Source organism: Cuculus canorus, chromosome 1 (assembly GCF_017976375.1).
Source record: "Cuculus canorus isolate bCucCan1 chromosome 1, bCucCan1.pri, whole genome shotgun sequence".
Taxonomy (NCBI): domain Eukaryota; kingdom Metazoa; phylum Chordata; class Aves; order Cuculiformes; family Cuculidae; genus Cuculus; species Cuculus canorus.
In genome coordinates this window covers 89,448,321-89,467,190 of record NC_071401.1, presented here as the reverse complement: position 1 = coordinate 89,467,190, position 18,870 = coordinate 89,448,321, and the positions used below count along the sequence as shown (strand labels likewise).

At 39.9% G+C, this 18,870-nt stretch overlaps 1 protein-coding gene across 2 annotated transcripts in view; it reads left to right on the top strand.

Moving 5' to 3' along the window:
* Nucleotides 1–584: 584 nt before the first annotated feature.
* The window catches only part of MED14 (mediator complex subunit 14), a 38,615-nt gene continuing 20,329 nt past the window's right edge, over nucleotides 585–18,870 (top strand). Inside the window, exons 1-11 of one of the 2 annotated variants that reach the window (XM_054058734.1) lie at nucleotides 585–1,007; nucleotides 3,440–3,466; nucleotides 9,161–9,266; nucleotides 9,881–10,054; nucleotides 10,825–10,954; nucleotides 12,461–12,589; nucleotides 12,950–13,057; nucleotides 13,910–14,042; nucleotides 14,598–14,748; nucleotides 17,308–17,419; nucleotides 18,052–18,177. In XM_054058734.1, the coding sequence (XP_053914709.1) occupies nucleotides 826–1,007; nucleotides 3,440–3,466; nucleotides 9,161–9,266; nucleotides 9,881–10,054; nucleotides 10,825–10,954; nucleotides 12,461–12,589; nucleotides 12,950–13,057; nucleotides 13,910–14,042; nucleotides 14,598–14,748; nucleotides 17,308–17,419; nucleotides 18,052–18,177 (1,378 nt within the window). In that variant the 5' untranslated portion in view covers nucleotides 585–825. The remainder of the gene's footprint in view (nucleotides 1,008–3,439; nucleotides 3,467–9,160; nucleotides 9,267–9,880; nucleotides 10,055–10,824; nucleotides 10,955–12,460; nucleotides 12,590–12,949; nucleotides 13,058–13,909; nucleotides 14,043–14,597; nucleotides 14,749–17,307; nucleotides 17,420–18,051; nucleotides 18,178–18,870) is intronic. The other variant, XM_009558837.2, reaches the window with a different exon arrangement.

Sequence of the window (18,870 nt, the reverse complement as noted above, 5' to 3'; positions counted from 1 at the left end):
CCGCCCACTCTGGCGAAACCACGCCCACTCGAGCGCGGCCCCGCCCTGCCCCCATCTCCTCCCCTCCTCCAACGGTCGCTCCGCTGCGCGCTCCCGCCGCCTGCCGGCCCCGCCCACTCGAGCATCGACCACGCCCGCTAGAGCGCGTGTTCCGGCCTCCCCGCTTCCCCTTTCAGGCGCAGACCTAGACCCGCCCACTCGGGCTTTGACCACGCCCCGCTGAGCTCGGCCACGCCCCCTCAGCAGCAATAGCGACCGCTCAGCATGACCACGCCTCCCGGGCTTCGACCACGCCCCTCGCGCGCCCCACAGCTTGCCAGCCCCGCCTACTCGGCCACGGCCACGCCCACTCGTGCGCAGTCCCGGCCCCCCCAGCTTTCGCCTTGGAACGCAGCCCTAGTCCCGCCCACTCGGTTAGCGGTCATGCCCACTCCGCATGGACACGCCCCTGCCGTGTGCCCCTATCACCTCCGCCCACTCGCGCGCGGCCCGGCTCCCTCGCTTCCTGCCGGCTCCCTCGCTTCCTGCCCCCTCCCCCGCCGAGGTCTTGCCCTCCCGGAAAGGTTCTCTTTCCGGTCCGCCGCAGCTGTTCGCTTCCGGTTTCGTGCCCCCATCATGGCGGCGGCCCCTGTGCCTAGCGGGCTCTGAGCGCCGCGGAGCCCCCCTCAGTGCCGCTCCCGCCGCCCGCCCCAGCGCTGGGGCCCGCGCCCGCCCCCGGCATCCCCGCCCTCTCCGCGCGGGGAGAGCCGGGCTCGGGCGCTGGTGCTGCCGGGCGCCTCGGGCTGCCGAGCGGTCCCCGCGCGGGGCTGAGGCGCCGCCGCCGCCATGGCGCCGGTGCAGCTGGAGAGCAACCAGCTGGTGCCGGCCGGCGGGGGCCCCGCGTCAGCTCCCGCCCCACCGGCCCCTGGCGCCGTGACGGCCGCCGCCAGCCCCGGGTACCGCCTCAGCACCCTCATCGACTTTCTCCTGCACCGGACCTACGCCGAGCTCACCGTGCTGGCCGACCTGTGAGTGCCCTCGGTCCCCCGTGGACCGCTCCCGTGCCTCTCCCGAGACCGGGCTGGTGATGCCGCCCCCCAGCATCCCCGGGGGGTGAGAAAGCGTGGCCAGGGATCTGCCCTGAACTGGTAGTGCCACCTCCCAGCATCCTGAGAGGATGAAGAAGCCTTGCCAAAGATCTGCCCCGGGCTGGCAATGCCACCTCCCACCATCCTTGGAGGATGAGGAAGCCTTGCTAGGGATCTGCTCCGAGCTAGTGATTCTATGTCCCAGCATCCCGGGAGCATGAAGAAGCTTTACCAGGGATCTCTCCCTGGGGAGGCTAGAGCAGGGGAAGGTGGTTGCTCCTTCCCCTTCCTTTAGCCCGGGGAAACGACCTCTTCCTGTGGGTTTGTCTTTACAAAGGGCTGTTTTGGGGAGCCTGGGGAAAACTGCTGAGCAGTCTGTCAGAAAGAGGATGTGATTGCAAGGAATGGCAGAGCAGCTGGATACACGTTGTCTGGTTGATTCGTAGAACCGTGGAGTGGTTTGGATTGGAAGGGACTTTTAAAGATCATCCAGTTCCAGCCCCGCTTCCATGGGCAGGCACACCTCCCACTGGATCAGGTTATTCAGGGCCTCATCCAACCTGGCCTTGAACACCTCTAGGGCAACCTTCCCTGGGCAACCTGTGTCAATACCTCACTACCCTCACACAGATTTCTTCCTAATATCTCATCTAAATCTCCCCTCTTTCAGCTTAAAACCATTACTCTTTGTCCTGTCATTGCACTCCCCTGATAAAGAGCCCCCCCCAACTTTGCTTTAAGTACTGGAAGGTTGCTGTAAGTCTGCTAAATATTTAAGTTTGTCCCCAAGTTACTGTCAAAAAGACCAATTGTAATGTTTGTGCTGACACCAAATTACATCAAACTGAAACATGTGAAACTGAGAGATAATCAGGTGCTGCAACTCCTTGAGTTACCTGGGTACTTTTAAAAATACCATTTGATTAAATAATAAGTTATTTTTAAATTTAAATAATAAGTAAGCTATTACGATTTACTTCATGAACTGCTGTACCAATGTTATGTTCTAAGTGGTAAAACAAAGGCATGGTTTTGGGCCATGAAAGCTTCCCTGAATGCATTCAAACTCTGAATAAACCAGTTTCCCCTTGACTTTGTTTAACTTTAGAAGTTTTTGTGGGGAAACTGTATATTTTAAGAAGTGACGTACAGACCAAAAGGGAAAATGTAGGTTTAGTTCTTTATAAAATACTATATCTGGTAAGTATGCAAACAGTTTTGCTTGAGTTGGGGTTAAGAGTGTTCAAAACTCTGGAAAGGACGAGGAGTTTTAGAATTCTGGTTTGCCTTGGGAGGACTTCCAAAATATCAGTCAAGGAGTCTTTCCTGTATCTTTATAGTGTGTGTAGACAGTAATTGATACTGTGAGCGTTCTTGTAGGAGCATGTGCCTGTGATGTCTCTTATTCTTGTTTTAAGGGGTAGGACAGGTCCATTTGCCTTAAGAACATAGTTAAGGTATGAAATAAAATGAGTGGTGGGAACAACACCTCTCTCTTGAATGAATGTTCTTGCTTTGATTCACCAAGTAGTTTATAAGCTATGTGATGTCTCCTCCAAAACCAGAGTGAGATAGATTTTTTTTTTTCCTGCTCTATTTCCCCATAAATTATGGTTTTGGCTCTTTAGAAAGCCCAGCTGGAAGGTATTCTCCTCCTTACCTCCAACAATATGATTTCTCGTTCTTCTACCAGCACCAGCCTAGTCCTAGAATTAAAAAAACACAGCTTTTTAAATACAATGCCTGTGATACCTATAGAACATGACAGAAATGCAGTCCCTTCTCTGCAGTGGTATATGTCACACAGGTTGTTGATGACATTCTAGAATATAGCCTTTCTTCACTTTCAAGCTGATGAAAAAGGGAAGAGAATCTCAGTTGGGGAAAGTTGGGAAACAACCAATTTAATGCCTGCAGATGTTCTAAGACTGCTGCTATGAATTAACTCTAGTCATCGATGCTTAGTGGGAGTTTTCAATTACAAAGCATAGGGAGTGGTACTATGTAGCTGACTAGATTAGCAGAAATCTTGGGATTTCACTGCTCTTCATCAAGCTTTTAAATTAACTTGGCTAGCTCCAGCTTACCTGGTTCAGAGTAGTGGCAGGTGGCCTGTGTTGCTGTTATATGCCTGACTTTATGTACTTTTCCCCCCTTAATTAGGCTGCTCTCTAGAGCTGTCAAGCTACTTCCTTTATCAAACATTATTTCATTGTATTTAGGAAACATTTACAACCGTAGAAATTTTGAAATGCTCTTTAGAGGTATGTAGAAGTTCTTGTACTTAGTTGAAGGTTACTAACAAAATTTCTAGGAGTCTGAAATGTAATATAGCGATATATAATGCAGTTTTTTTTTCCTTTTTGATATAGATTACCAAGAAAGACTGATATGGAAAGGTGAGTTGCAATAAGACAACCTGTAATGAATGTTAAAATATAGAACTTTGTTTAGGATGTTAAGAATAATGTAGAACTCGTTAAATAAAAGATTTCTCTCCTAATTTTAGATTTAATTTTAGGATTAATCCTAATTTTAGATTTTATGCTAGAAAACAAACCTTGTCTGTCTTGCTGTCCCTACATAGTTTCAAGATCTTTCTTAGCATCAATGGCCATATTAGTTTTTGTTGGGCTTTCGTTTTGTTGCTTGGGCTTTTTTTTTGGTTGCACTGCTCAGTAACCTACCATTGCTCATAGTAGGTGAACTCGGCTAAGGGCATTTTACTCGTCGTGGATCTTGAAGCAATGAAGTGACAGTAAAGCTGAAGTGGAAGAAAACTGAAGAACCTAAATAGATTCTAGTTAGTGTGATAAAGAAACCTTTCCTTCAGGAGAAGCAGTTAAACAGTGGAAACAATGTAAAAACTTTTCTGCTTTTTTTTTTCCGGTGTTACCTGATCTTTCTGATCATGAGCATTGTTTTCTGCTTCTGTTCTACGTGGTTTTGAACCACGGTAGAGAACAAACGTAAGAGACCAGAACAGGCCTTTCCTCCCCTACCCTGTTGAAAGCACTTGATTTACTTTTTTGTCTCCTTAAATAAATTTTTTGTCAGAAAATTGTTTCCTTTATTTGTGTTGACATGTTAATTGACCTATTTTTCTTTGGAGACATATAGTAGGTACGATATTCCTAAGAATGTTAGTAAATAATTCTGTGTACCAGGATGATCATTAATTCAGTTGTCTCAAATCTTCCGAAACTCTCATAACATGTTGTGGAATTAATCCCATTTTCAGGAAATTATGAGCTGGGATGATTACTTGTGCCCTTTTTCCTTATGCATAATATTTTATGAAGGGAAACGATCTGATTTTTTATTGTTTGGTTTGTGATTTGTTCTGTGGGTTTTTTTAATTATCACTCTATTTGCTAAGGAAATTACATTCAGTTTAGGTCTAGAGCTCTCCCATACTGAAATGGGGGTCTTCTCCCATCTAGATGTTTTGCATTTCTTGGTAAAGCTGGAATCTCCTTTATGGGGCACACAGGTCTGGAGCAACAACTTGTGTCCTAACTGATTACAGATAAAAGAAAATAATACGGCCTTCAGTGGTTAGAAAGAATGTCCTGCAATTGAAATTGTCTTGAAATCAAATGTTCTCATCTTTGTTAGCTTTGACTTACAACTCTTCCTGGCAAAATGGCTTTCCAGTTCTTGGAGGAAATCTGAGGAATGTAGTTTAATTATTTTCCACATTATTCTATTTTTTCTAACTTGGGGAGCTGTAATGGCAGCAGTAGCTGGGCTGCAAGGTCTTTTTCTTGAAGCTAGCCTGGTGACATGATATAGACACATTGGTGAAGATGTGATGGTATTCTCTAATAAAGTTCACATAAAATCTAAGTTCATTACTGCAATGCCCAGCTAAAAGATACTGCGATAAGAACAACTGACAGGAAATTACGCATTGTACTATAATGTGGCCTTTCTTTGTAAAGGGTCATTTATTGGTTATCAATGATAGGAATAAGTAAGTTTTGCAACAAGAAAGAAGTGGCTGAATTTAAAAAAAAAAAACACACCAAAAAATATTAGTGCTGTGCTGTAAAATTAATAACACTGAGCTCTGGGGAAAATCCAGGGGCTTGCTTCTTCATAATGGAGACTTTTTTTTGCTGAATATTGTTTCCCTTTTTATATTCCAATAAAGTGTAATGTGTCACAAAATCTTATATAAACATAGTAATGCCTGTACAAATTTAACTGGAACTTGGATTATAATGACTTTGCACAGCCCTGTCTTCTGTTGTAAGGAAATGGAAGGTAAAATCTTACACCTGCATTCCTGAATGAACATTCTTGCTGAGAAGTATTCAAAAGAGAATTATGGTTAAAATACTTCCAAGAACTATATAATCATACTGTTTTCCTAAAAACAGGCACTTTTCCTAGTGATTTTGCAGTAGTTAGTGAAGAAGACATAGTTTTCAAATTTGCAACAACGGCTCTATCATCTACATAAAGTTAAAAAGAAGGCATTAAGATCTGTTGTAAAAACAGAATGTTATTTATGACTTCAAGCACACTGCAATTACACACCTAATTTTTGTGAACCATTGAGTTCCATTATTTTCTAATGACAAAGTGAGTGTTATTTCACTCCTTTCATAGACATGGATGATAACTTTGGTTGAAAATGGTGCTTTGGAGATACCTAGTCCAACGCTCTGCTTGGAGTAAAACACAGTTTCAAAGTTGATTTCGGTTGCCCAGGATCATAGCCAGTTGAGTTTTAAATATCTTCAAAGATGGAAATGCTGCAACCTTTCTGGACAAGCTACTTCAATCTTTGACTGTCCCACTGTGTATTTCTTTGTTTTCTTGATGTCTAACTTATGTTTTGTGGCTGTTGCCCCTCAGCCTTTTAGACTTTTGAGAAGAGTCTGGTTCCACCTTCTCTGTAATGCCCCTTTAGATACTTGAAGATGGCAGTTGGATCTCACCATACCCTTCTCTTAAGCAGAAGCAAACACAGCTTCCTTAGCCCCTCTTTGTGTTCCAGCCTCTAACCCACTTCTGCGCAGCAGTATCTTTCTTAGCTTGGGAGTGTAAAACTGTATATTGTTTGTGCTTCAGATGCAGTCTCACGACTGCTGACTCAAGATTAATACCACCTTCCTTGACCTAGGCTGCACTGCTGCTAATACAGCTATGGCACATTGCTGATGCCTGTTCACCTGTCCACCAGGATCCCCAGGTCCACATCTGCAGAGCTGCTGCCCAGCTGTTGCTTTGTATCCAGCCTGTACTGTTACATGAGATTTGTTCTAGATGCAGGCCTTTGCCTGTGGTTTTTGCTAAACTTCATGAGGCTCCCATCAATCAGTTCCTTCAGTCAGCTGAGGTCCCTCTGTTTGTTCCCACATGTTTGGCATCGCCTGCAAACTTCCACAGAGTGCATTGCTTCACATCATGCAGGTTGTTGATGAATGTGCTAACTTGTATTGATCCTTAAGGAGCACCACTAGTAACCAGCATTAAAGAAATCCAGGTGGTAGCTGCTCACAGCCTTTTATTCCTGGCAGTCCAGCCAGTTGTTCACTGTCTTGTAGTCCACTTAGTAATTTCGTATCTTACCAGTTTGCCTACAAGGATACTATGGGAGAGCTTGTCAAAAGCTGTGCAAAAGTCAACATAAATCCATCTTCAGTTCTTCTGTTGATCACAGAGCTGTCCATCCTGAAGGCAATCACATTGGTCAGGGATGGTTTGCCATCCCCGTGCTGGCTACTTTTATGTTCATTATCATGTCATCTGGACATGGCTTCTGAAAAGATTTGTTCCATTCATTTTCTTCTTAAACGAGTTTAGATTGACTACCCTGTAGTTCCCTGTCTCTTTCTTGGCCTTCATAAAGAAAGAAGGCCTTTTTCCGGTCATCAAGACTTCTGATCAATATGGCCTTTTGAAAATGAGAGAGAGCAACTTTACAGTGGCACGGGTCACCTCCCTGACCACCCTTTGATGCATCCCGTGTACTCTGATGGACTTGCAAATGTCAAGCTTGCTTACGTGGTCCTTGACTTGATATTCTACTGTAGCTAATGCTTTACTCTCCTGGACTCAGCCACTAGGCTAAAGGGTCTAAACACACAAGTCAGAACTTGCCAGTAATGACTGAGGTAAAGAATGTGCTGAGTACTGTGGTCATTAGAAAGCTTTTTCATGTACTTTGCTTTGCTTTTATAGGCCTTGTAAATGTACTTTTCCTTAAAATTTCATCTTCCTCAAATATTTTTTTTATGCTGCCCAGCATGAGGTCCTAGAGCTAAAACGAAGGACAAAGGAACACAGCAAAACTGAAAAAAATTGGGTTCGTAGTAGAGAAGTAGTTGGATATGAATTCCCATCGCAGTTGTCATTCAAGAATGGTTCTGAAAGCAGGATTATGCGAAGTAGAAGTAACAAGTCTTCTGTACCTTCATATATGTGATATTGTTAGAACAGTTACTGGAATTATCAATCAGTTTTATAAAAAAATTTATTATATTGCTGTGCTTTTTTTCCTGGGTTTGGGGGTTATTTTGTTTTTATCTACCATTGATTTCTGGCCACAGAATATTAATTTGAACTTTTCTTGCTGTGGTGCCATTTTCATCACAGAAGTTTAATTGATATAACTACTTGTAGATTTTAGCAGCTTTTTTATGGAGTTTGAGAGATTACTGGCTTTCTGAAGTCTTTCAAATCCCATACAGTTTTTCTGAATCTTTCAAAATGCTCAACATCTTGTTTTCATAGTGTAGTTAATATTAGAGCAATATGTGTAATACATGTAGTGGCTTGTCCATCGCTTGAAATTTTAGTATCAGGCTGAATGTCATTCTAAAACATATGCTCTAGAAGGCAGAGAAGTTATTGGCTTGATGCCTAAGTCCTTGGATGAGGGTTGTAGCATGTAATGCAAGAAACTGGACCAGATGGTATTGTGCTTCTGGCCTAGATGTTCATCTGCTACAAGGAGATTAAGCTTTATGTATTGCACAAAAGAGTTAACCTCATTACACCAACACTTTCAGCAGAAACAGGCTCTGTCTATTTTCTGAGTATGTGTTTTACAGATCAGAATCAGAAGGAGGTACAACTTCTGTTTGGTAGAGGCCACTATCTGTTGCACATATTTGTGGTATTTTTTTGTCCAAATGCTTTTTTTTAATTCAGAAAACCATATCAGGAAAACATCTTGGGTTTGGTGTTTTTTCAAAATAAATAGAAAATAATGATGAAAATAGTGGATTGAAGATGCAGAAAGAGAGGAAATCATAAACAGTAAGTGAAACGATTTTTCAGACTGTTTGGTATTACAGATCTACATTGTTGATCTGCGCCTTGTCTAACATATCTACAATGTAGATCTGTAATGAAAGGGGAAAGTCTGGATGTGTCTCTATTGCATTCTCTTAAGACATGCAAACATACACTGCTTCATTTTGACTATTTCATACAAAGCACAGTGGGAGGAATATTGGCTCTCAGTTATTTTTCCTTATCTCAGTTTCTTTGCAAGGCAGAAATGGATAGAAATGTAAAAGGGTGGTGAATTTTTGTGGTCTTCCCCACTACCACACTGTTTCTTGGCAAAATGGTAGCACATTGTAACATGCTGTGTAAAGATGTCTTAAAATTACTAGAGTAATATTGTATTTATTATCTGATTTATTTGTTTTAGTGAATATCAGTCAGTGTTACTGCCAGGTCCAGAAACAGTGTTACTGCCAGGTGTATTGCCTTGTCTGCTTTAAACTTAATCATAAGTCCTGGGGAAATGCTGTAAAATGTATAAAAATAATTCAATTGAGTTCACTATGGAATGGTTTCTTGTAAAACTGCTGATTAATTCACGTGAATTTGGGTTTTTGTTTCCCCAGACAGTCTTGGTTGATTAGAATCCATGTACGTTGTTAACATTTCAGTATTAAAAACAGTGAGCTGTTTTGTTTTTCGATGGTTTAATCAAACAAGCCATATATTAGTGACAATTAACAAATTAGAAGTTATCATTCCAGCTTTTTAATTGGCAGAGAGTTGAATCGCAGTTTTGTTATATATCTGAGCATTGGCCTAATGTATATTTGTTTTTTTTCCAGAAAAATAGAAATAGTGCAGTTTGCAAGTCGCACTCGTCAATTGTTTGTTCGTTTATTAGCCTTAGTGAAATGGGCTAATAATGCTGGAAAGGTGGAAAAATGTGCGGTAAGTTGGCAACAGAGTTTGGTATGAAATAATCTCTAAGGTACATCTTTACTTCTCTTTTTTTTAAAAAAAAAGCTTATTTTGTACACAAATGACTATTAAATTGTAACCAATTTCTTTCTATTTAGGAACAGCATAATCTTCATCAGCAGCAAAAAGCAAATTATAGTTTCAAGAGTGCTTGAGGACTAGGTGATAGAACAGGGAAGATGGTGATCTCAGTGTGTTAGTTCTTATTATCACTTCCATCCTGCTATTGGTTCAATAGGAAGAAAGTCCAGAATGTTGCAAAAAAACAAGCCATGAGTGATTACAAACAAGTATGATTGCATTCCAGTAGCAATCATCAGATAAAGACCTGTGAGGCTTTACAGATCCTCCACAGTATCAGAAATGACACACAGATTTAAAGTATCCTTGCGTACGAATGTAAGAAATAGCCAGAACAAGTGTTCTTTCTTTGTTTTATAGGTGTGATTACTTGAATAGAAAGTGGCAGGTAAAATCATCTTGGTCGTGTGAAACAGATTAACTGAATATAAAGGGGCATTGATTTGTGCATTTGTTGGACACACATCGTTGTGTATTTTTTTTCTCCTTCTTATCCTCTACAGATGATATCAAGTTTTTTAGATCAGCAAGCTATTCTGTTTGTGGACACTGCTGATCGTCTGGCATCGCTAGCTAGAGATGCTTTAGTTCACGCTCGTCTACCTAGTTTTGCTATCCCATATGCTATTGATGTCCTGACAACTGGATCATACCCGCGTCTGCCTACCTGCATCAGGGTAAATCATGTTACCTTATGTTGAGCAGGAGAAGGGGGGAGGTGGGACAGGAAGAATCCCCACTACAGTATCAGATGCATGTTAGTGAAACTAATTGTGCAAATGGAACTATAGTAGGCCTAGTGCCAAGTCTCTGTAGTGTCAGTTTCTCATGCAGAGCAGTTTCTGTTAGAACAAGTTACACTTTTCCAGTAAAACATTCTCTCCATGTAAGCTAGTTCTGCTCTAGGATGTGTAGTGGCAACTCTTTTTCCTTTGTTCTTTTAAGTATTTGCACGTGTTAAGCCACCATCCGAGAAAAATGAAGTGTGGAAAGGAGATTCTGACATGTGTTGTTCTCAGAGATTTAGCCTGTGTTTGGAAATGTACTGAAATACTTGCAGCTCTCTTTTATACTGCTGCCTCTTCTTAGTGATAAAATGCAGAATAATGGGATTTGGTGAAGTAACAAACAGTAGTACCTGTGAGTTAGATCTGTAGCTACAGATAAGGATTGGCTTTCAAATTAAATGAGTTTAGGCTCATGTAAGGCCCTGAATTTATTTAATTGAACCAAGTTGAGCAATTTTATTCAGTGCTCAATCTCGGTTAAAATGTAATCAGCTAGAAAACAAAAGTGAATGTAAGGTATAAAACTTCGCTCATGTGTAATGAATAGCCTTTATTATTTATATTTTCAGAGTTCTAATCTGGTTAGTTTTCACCATTACTGCTGTCAGTGTGTTATATATGTTTGAGATATGTTGATTTTTTTGTGTTTATTTTAACAGGATAAAATAATCCCTCCTGACCCAATAACAAAGAGTGAGAAGCAAACCACGCTTCATCAGCTAAACCAGATTCTTCGACATCGACTAGTGACTACAGATCTTCCTCCACAGCTGGCAAATCTTACAGTTGGTAAGTAAGAACAGGAATTACTTTTTAAAGGATACGTCATTGCAGGCTGATTTAAAATTGTTGCTTTAGTGCCAAAGCAAAGCTAATAGATAGCTTAAGTGAGACTCTTAGGCATGCTTAATCTATTAAGACTAGGGTCCTGTATGGCATCAAAATATATCTTTTCCCCTTTTGTAAAATGACAGCACTGATAATATTGCTGAAAATGCAATATTGCTCTACTCTGCTCTTGTCAGACCCCACCTTGAGTATTGTGTCCAGTTCTGGAATCACCCAACATAAGAAGGATATGGAACTGCTGGAACGGGTCCAGAGGAGGACCATGAAGATGATCGGAGGGCTGGAGCACCCTCCCTACGAGGACAGGCTGAGAGAGTTGGGGTTGTTAAGCCTGGAGAAGAGAGGCTCTGAGGAGACCTTAAAGTGACCTTCCAATACCTGAAGGGGCTGCAAGAAAGCTGGGGAGGGACTGTTTACAAGGGCATGTAGCAATAGGACGTGTGGGGGAATGGCTTTAAATTGGAGAGGGGCAGATTTAGACTGGATATTAAGAAGAAATTCTTCACAATGAGGGTGGTGAGGCAATGGAACAAGTTACCCCGGGAAGTTGTGGCTGCCTCATCCCTGGAGGAATTCAAGGCCAGGTTGGATGGGGCCTTGGGCAGCCTGATTTAGTGGGAGGTGTCCCTGCCCATGGCAGGGGGGTTGGAACTGGATGATATTTAAGGTCCTTTCCAATCCAAACCATTCTATGATTCTATCAAATACTACTTTACAATTTCTATAGGTATATTTTTATATGTCTATAATTGTAGAGGTATATGGCATATTTTGTTAAGTGATTGAGAAGGTATACTTGCAGTTTATAGTAAGGACTTGTACTAAATTGCTCTGGCACTCATCCTCTTTTTGGTTTTGCTTATGTAGCTTAGGCAGTGTTCATAAAGGTCTGAGGATATATAAATCAATTAGATACTGTACGTAATCTTTGCTTGTGTGCATATATATGAATTATGCTAAAAGTTATCTTCCTCACATGAAAATGGAGTTATAGTATTTTAATGTTAAATAAATGTTTTGCAGTAAGATGAGTTTCTAGGACTAGGTTTCAGCCCGAGCTGAGAGTGCATTCTGAACCTCTTCTGAGGATTGGTTAAAGTATTCATCGTTGATATAGCAAAGAATTGGAAAAATTAAGATAGGTGTTTTGTTTGTGTAACTTGTCAGGCTGGTGGTCAGCTCTGTATTGTAGTAGCATAGGTGTTAACAAATTACTTTGTTAACTGTCCTGCTATTCAGGACAGTTTGGGACATCTGTCCATGCTGCTTATTGACACTGGTTCCATTGCAGAAGCAGCTGTGAAGTCTTCAGAGTTCCACAGAAACTTGTGCAGCAGAGCAGAAACTGTAGGGAAATAATCCATTGTGAGTGCCAGGAGCTACCACACTGATGCTTTGAGGCCTTTTAGGAGGCTGAGTGAAATAAACCACTTTTTTCTTCCTTAGCCAACGGCCGTGTGAAGTTCCGAGTTGAGGGTGAGTTTGAAGCCACCTTGACAGTAATGGGTGATGACCCTGACATCCCCTGGCGCCTTCTCAAACTGGAAATTTTAGTTGAAGACAAGGAAACTGGTGGTAAAAAAAATCAAACCTTTACACTTTCTTTTTAACATGATGTTCATCTTTGTTGCTGTATGGGTCGTGCTTATACATGGTCTTTTGCATATCATAGCTTAAGATAATGCTGCTGTATATACTTGTGCTGTTTTCTCCTTGCTCTGTATGCTTTTCGTTCCTTAACAGTGGTAGACTATGTAGTAAACTGCCTGAAATTTCTAGAATAAACCAAGAATGTTGTTACCTGGTTAGAAATTCTGGTGTGGATACTGCTTAGTACAGTTGTGTGGTTTTTCTTTTTGATTTATTATTTTATTTAATTATTTTAAATACCTGTTTTCCTGATGTCTAATGTGAATTATTTTTAATTCACAAAAGATGGTCGAGCCTTGGTTCACAGCATGCAGATCAGCTTCATCCATCAGTTGGTCCAGTCACGACTGTTTGCTGATGAAAAGCCGCTTCAGGACATGTACAACTGTCTACGTATCCTTCTGAAAGTTGCTTCTGAATAAGCTGCGTGACATAGCCTTGCTCTTTTCCTAATAGCTGGAGGTCAAGAAAGATGGATTTTGTGTTAAGCCACAGGGAAATATTAGGATGTGGAGTAAAAACAATGGCCGTGGAAACACTTTTTCTCCTGTGCCAGCATGTAAAGTTTTATTTTACACACTTAATTGGCAAAAGTAAAGGAGAGGTACCCGGGTGAGCAAGTTGTGTGGTTAGTCAGAACAGGAGCAGCTGGCTTCATGCGCTAATTTTGGAGACACAATACGGTGCTGACTTGGAAGTTATGAGAGCTGGCAGTTCTTACTACCGAGAACTGCAGCGAGGTGATGATGATGTATTAACTGTATTGCACCTATACAAATAATAAAATGGGATATAGCACTTGCAGGAAGTAATGCAGCGACATTCTATGTGCAAAGGACAAATGGCTTGACAATGTGAAACAATTTTCAGTTGAGTTATTTCTGCAGAGAAAAATACAGTCATGTTGTTTTAGGGTGACCATGGAAGATGCGGTTAGTGGAAACTATATGGTGAATTGGATTTCTTTGTTAGTAAACTTATTTTCCCTAAAAGGTGATCAGAGTTAAAAACCTACAAAACAAAGCTATCATGACACTCTTGCCTAACAGTCTGCCCTAAACAAGAGTTTTTAGAAAAACAGAAAAAAAGTATTTGAGAAATATTTGATGCTGTTTATGTCTTTATCTCTGGATTAGTACGTTAGTATGTTTACAGACAACATTTTATCTAACTTCTGTGATAAATGGATTTATGTAGTATACAGACTCTTTGGAGTTCTTATGTTTTCTTAACTCCATTTGTTAGACTCCTTCTGTTTAGCACTTCAGTTGGAAGTCTTGCATTCACAAACACTAATGCTGATTCGAGAGCGTTGGGGTGACCTTGTGCAAGTGGAGCGATATCACGCAGGGAAATGTCTCTCACTCTCTGTTTGGAAGTAAGTTAATTTTAAAAGGGCTATTAACAGGCAATAAATGAAATAATAGAAGAGTTTTCTCTTTTACTAAGCTTGATCCAGAATTTTCAGAATTGTACTTTCTTTTTGATCTGAGACTCCTAAATTCTTTTATTTATGTACCTAAACATGTTGCTTGACTTGCAAAGAAGTGAGGGATGTACATCAGTGTACAGGACAACAATGAATATATTAAAAAATCAGCACATATTTATGTGGATAGCTAACTCAAGAAATGAAATAGACAATTCTTTGTAGTCTTTCACTGTATTTATCGCTTAATTTGTACTAGACAAAATTTGCAAAAGCATTCCAAATGCTTTTCTGATTATGTTGAACTTTCAGCCATCTAAATTTTATGTAGTTAGAGTTTACCATCAGTTCTGTATTGTAGTATAAACTAAAACAAATGCTTTTTTTTCACTTCAGCAGACAATCCTATTTTTATGCCGAACTCTCAGAAGCAAGGATTAGCTACTGACAAGCATATTTTATGCTATTCCACTTACATGGTTTAATTATTCTTTTTATTTTAAGTCAACAGGTGCTTGGCAGAAAAACGGGGACAGCATCTGTTCATAAGGTCACCATTAAGATTGATGAGACTGATGTCTCAAAACCCTTACAAATATCTCATGAGCCTCCACTGCCAGCCTGTGATTCCAAACTGATGGAAAGAGCCATGAAGGTAAAGGTTTGCTTGGCAAGAGGCATCGAGTTTTATAAATCAAAAAATTAAAAATGCTTTGCATTGTCAGTTTATTTCACTTGGATTCTATTTAAGGAGACATTTCTAGGATATCTAGTCAGCAGTTACTTTAGGTTGTGTTTATGTTGGGACTTAAAACTGTTGTTACAAGTTACTGGCCTTGACTTGGTCTTAAAAATTACAGCTACTTGACAGTGCATTTTATACCCCTTATGAGATAGAATGCTGAGGCTCGGGGGGGAAACAGCAGCAAAGTTTCAGTTTTGTTTAATGTTTGGCTTGAAATTCTTTTTACACAGCTAGTTCTTCCCTTTCGTGTCTTGGAGATGCTGTGTAAACTTCCTCTGAATATAAGCTTCCCCAAATCGCTCGAGTTTGCTACCTGGCACTGCTATTCACTTTAGAAAATCTTACATTATGATTTGGAAGTCTTGTGCAAAAGAGCTAATGTGGTTTACCTGTTACCAGTGCTAGGTGAAGCTTGTTTATACATTATCGCTAATCATGTGCCCTATCTGAATGTGCCTTTGTATTGTTCACATTGCCATATGTTAAGGGTGGCATTGTTGAAATCATCCAAAATGAGTAGCTGCAGTAAACTTCCTACTTGTTTAAGGTTTCACTGGTGATAATTTTACATCTTGATTAATGATATCTAAGAGAAACTGCCTTCTTATTGTAAGTCTTCTAAGTTCCTCAGCAAGTCTGGCTGTGATATATCAGAATGTGTATTTGTCATTATTTCTTACAGTGTTTGGATTTCTTAAGAGTTATTTAACTGGAGGGAATGGAGTGGTTTTCAAACTTTGAGTACAGTTTTTCCACCTGGAAAAAACTCTCCAGTTTGAATTCTTCGGCTGTCTTACAGAACTTTTGACTGACAATAGCTTTCGCCTACTGCATATACTTTGTATTTGACCCTCTTGCCTGCATCTCATTCACCATGTCTGACAGACAGGTCTCTATATGGTGAATGTCAAGAACTTTTTATGTTTGGGCAACAGAGGAATGTGCAAAACTCAGTGGAACATAGTGGCCTTCTGCTGTGTTTCTAGAGTAGAATTTCTACTATATAATGAATATATTAATTTAACAGCCCAAATTAGCATATTTAGGCTGCTAAATATACAGTTAATTTAGTGATGATGCTGTATTTATGCGTAAGCACAGGAAAATGTGCTTTATGTAGAACATCTGCTGAAGTTCCACAGGAGCTGACACAATCTAAGCTCATTGAACCAGGTGTGCAGACTGCAGATTAAGATATGAGGCTGCTATAAATTTGAGATTTAGCAAAGTTAATGACAATTCCCTTTCTAACTACTTGCTCTGAGCTTAAAAAAATCATCAGCTATGGTATATACACTGCTGTTGTAATGTTTGAATAATGATCTCAGCTGTACTGACGTAGATAGGACACTGAGCTTCTGTTTATTTAAGATACTATATAAAACAGTGGCACGAACAAATATGTTTGTCTGAGCATGTTATTATACATTAACCTACTGGATGTAGTCACAGAACTTGTCGTTTGTGAGGAAGATTTAACTCGTAGCAGCTGCTGAGTTGAAATGCTCTTGTGGATGGATAAACATTTGATTTTTAAGGCATTGTCTTGGAAACCCAGTCTTTAGGGAAAGGTCATCTGGTATATATGAAGGCAGGTACTGAAATTCTGTGTAACTTTGTTCTGGTATTAAACTATTCTGCTTTTATCCCTTATGCTAGAATAAAACTTGAGTTTACTTCACCTTGAACAGTTTTTAAAGCAGTGTGAGGTTAACTAGAAATAAGTTTGGCAGGAATCTGTAGCTTTGCCTATGCAAAATATGTAATAATATGACTGTAATGTGAATGGATATAAATGCAAATGCTTTAATTTAGGTTTCACAAGTAAACTGCAGTTAATATAAGCGGTGGCATAAGCTTCAGCACTGGCAGCACAACAGGCCTTTAGATACTTCTGGGTTCAGTAAGGTTGCTCATATTCACTGCATCTTCACTGCCTGCACTGTTACCCCATTAGCTGGACTCAAACTAGTGTGTACACTAGTTCATGGTACAGCTATATATATGTTTGTGTGGAGGCAACCATGTTCTAATGTTGGGTATTTTATTCTGGGGGGTTGTGGGGAGTGATGTTGTAGTTTGATTTGGGGTTTTTTTTTGCTGAGCTTAAGATAGTCATAAATGGGTGCATGCTAAGCTGGAAAGTACTCCGGCCTTTATCCAGAACAAGCAGGTCTGCACAGGGAGTGGTAACAGATTAGTTTGTGAAACTTCTTTTCTTTTACATTTTCTTATCATCTCTAAAAAACCCTCCCACTGTGTGATTCGCAGACAGAATCTTATGTTAATTTCCTGTATTTTGTAGTGATCCAAATACTGAAGTTAATAGTTCATTTGATTCACTACAGTTCTGAGCAAATCTTTCTTAGGTAGTTGTTTTATTAAGTTAAGTAGCTTTGTTTGAGGGTGCTAATGCATGAAGTCTACCTATGAAATTTGAACTTGCTTAAGTACATTCTTTTTTTACAGATTGACCATCTATCGATAGAAAAACTCCTAATAGATAGTGTCCATGCAAGATCTCATCAAAAACTCCAAGAGCTGAAAGCCATTCTTAAGAGCTACAATGCTAATGACAATTGTAGGTGTTGTCTTCAGAAGTTTGTTTCAAGTTAATTTCCGTTTGTGCCAGGAATGATTTATTTTTTTCTTAATGTTTCTTGTGTTTTCATTAATTTAAATAAAAAATGTGAAAAAATAAATGGAGATGTGTTCAGAATTAACAAGACAACTTTACACTATTCTGCATTGATGACTGTAAAACACTCATAACTCTAAATGTAGTATAATGGATGAAGCTGGTAGAACGTTATAGACGGAGTTGATGGCTTAAAAATTGTCTGTTGTTAAACTTGTATGTTTTGAGAAATGAAAGCAAATCCTTTACTTTTTTGAGCTAGCTTTGGCTGAGACTTTGGTTAAACTTGAAACTATTTAGATTCAAATTGAGCCTGTAATTGTGAAGCAGTTGAGTTAAAAGATGTTCAAGGATTAATAATCTTCCAGTTTGGTCTGACTTTTCTCATTGGTTTGTTACTAGAGCTATTTACACAGAGACATTCTTGTATTCAATTCCCTAGTTTTGTTAACTGTATAATAATGTACAAGTGCTTTTCTATAAAAACAAACAAGTTTTGTGATTATAATGGGCTAAGTTTTAGTATGATTAACTTGATTTTTGTGTGAGATTATTAACATCAATTTTTGTTTTAGCGTTCATTGAGACGGCTCTTCCAACACTTGTAATTCCAATTTTGGAGCCATGTGGTCGATCAGAGTGCCTACATGTATTTGTTGATCTTCACTCTGGGATGTTTCAACTAATGCTGTATGGTGTCGGTAAGTAGGTGCAAAACCAGGCTGTATTTAATATCTTGCAAGAATACTGCATTTTGAGGTGATTTTGTACGGATAATTTTGTCAAATCTGCAAAGTTCTGTAAGTAAATGAACACTGCATTTGTGTCATCATCCAGGTATCTGAGTTTGAGGAACAGAGAAGTAGATCTTTGTGCTTAAGAGCACAGTTCAGCTAGGTATATTTTTAGAGGACAACAGATTAAATATTGTTAGACTTCATTGCAATACATGTTCATTATGACTCATGATTGCTGGGTAGTTGTGTTAATGGATGCAGTCAATTTATATGAACCTGATTGAGAAGTGTATTATGTGACCATATGCATCTTGAGTTACTGTTCAAGACTTAGCTTCAAGTTTCAGATCACTTAAGAAATGAAGTGAGTTCTTTCAGTTTATTTGCCTACAAACATATTGCTGTGGCTTTAGAAGCATTATGGATCGTCTGTTGTGTATCTTAATCTTAATCTCTCTTTTCAAAATGAGCCGCATGGAGAAGACGAGGGGCAACAATTACAAGTTTTACCAGGAGAGTTTTCATTTCAATATAAAAAAAAAATGTACAGTGAAAGCAGTCAATGGAACAACCTCCCTAGCAATGCTGTACAGTTCTCATCACCGGAGATTTTCAAGATCCAGTTGGCCAGAGTGTTAGATAATATCATCTAGGCTC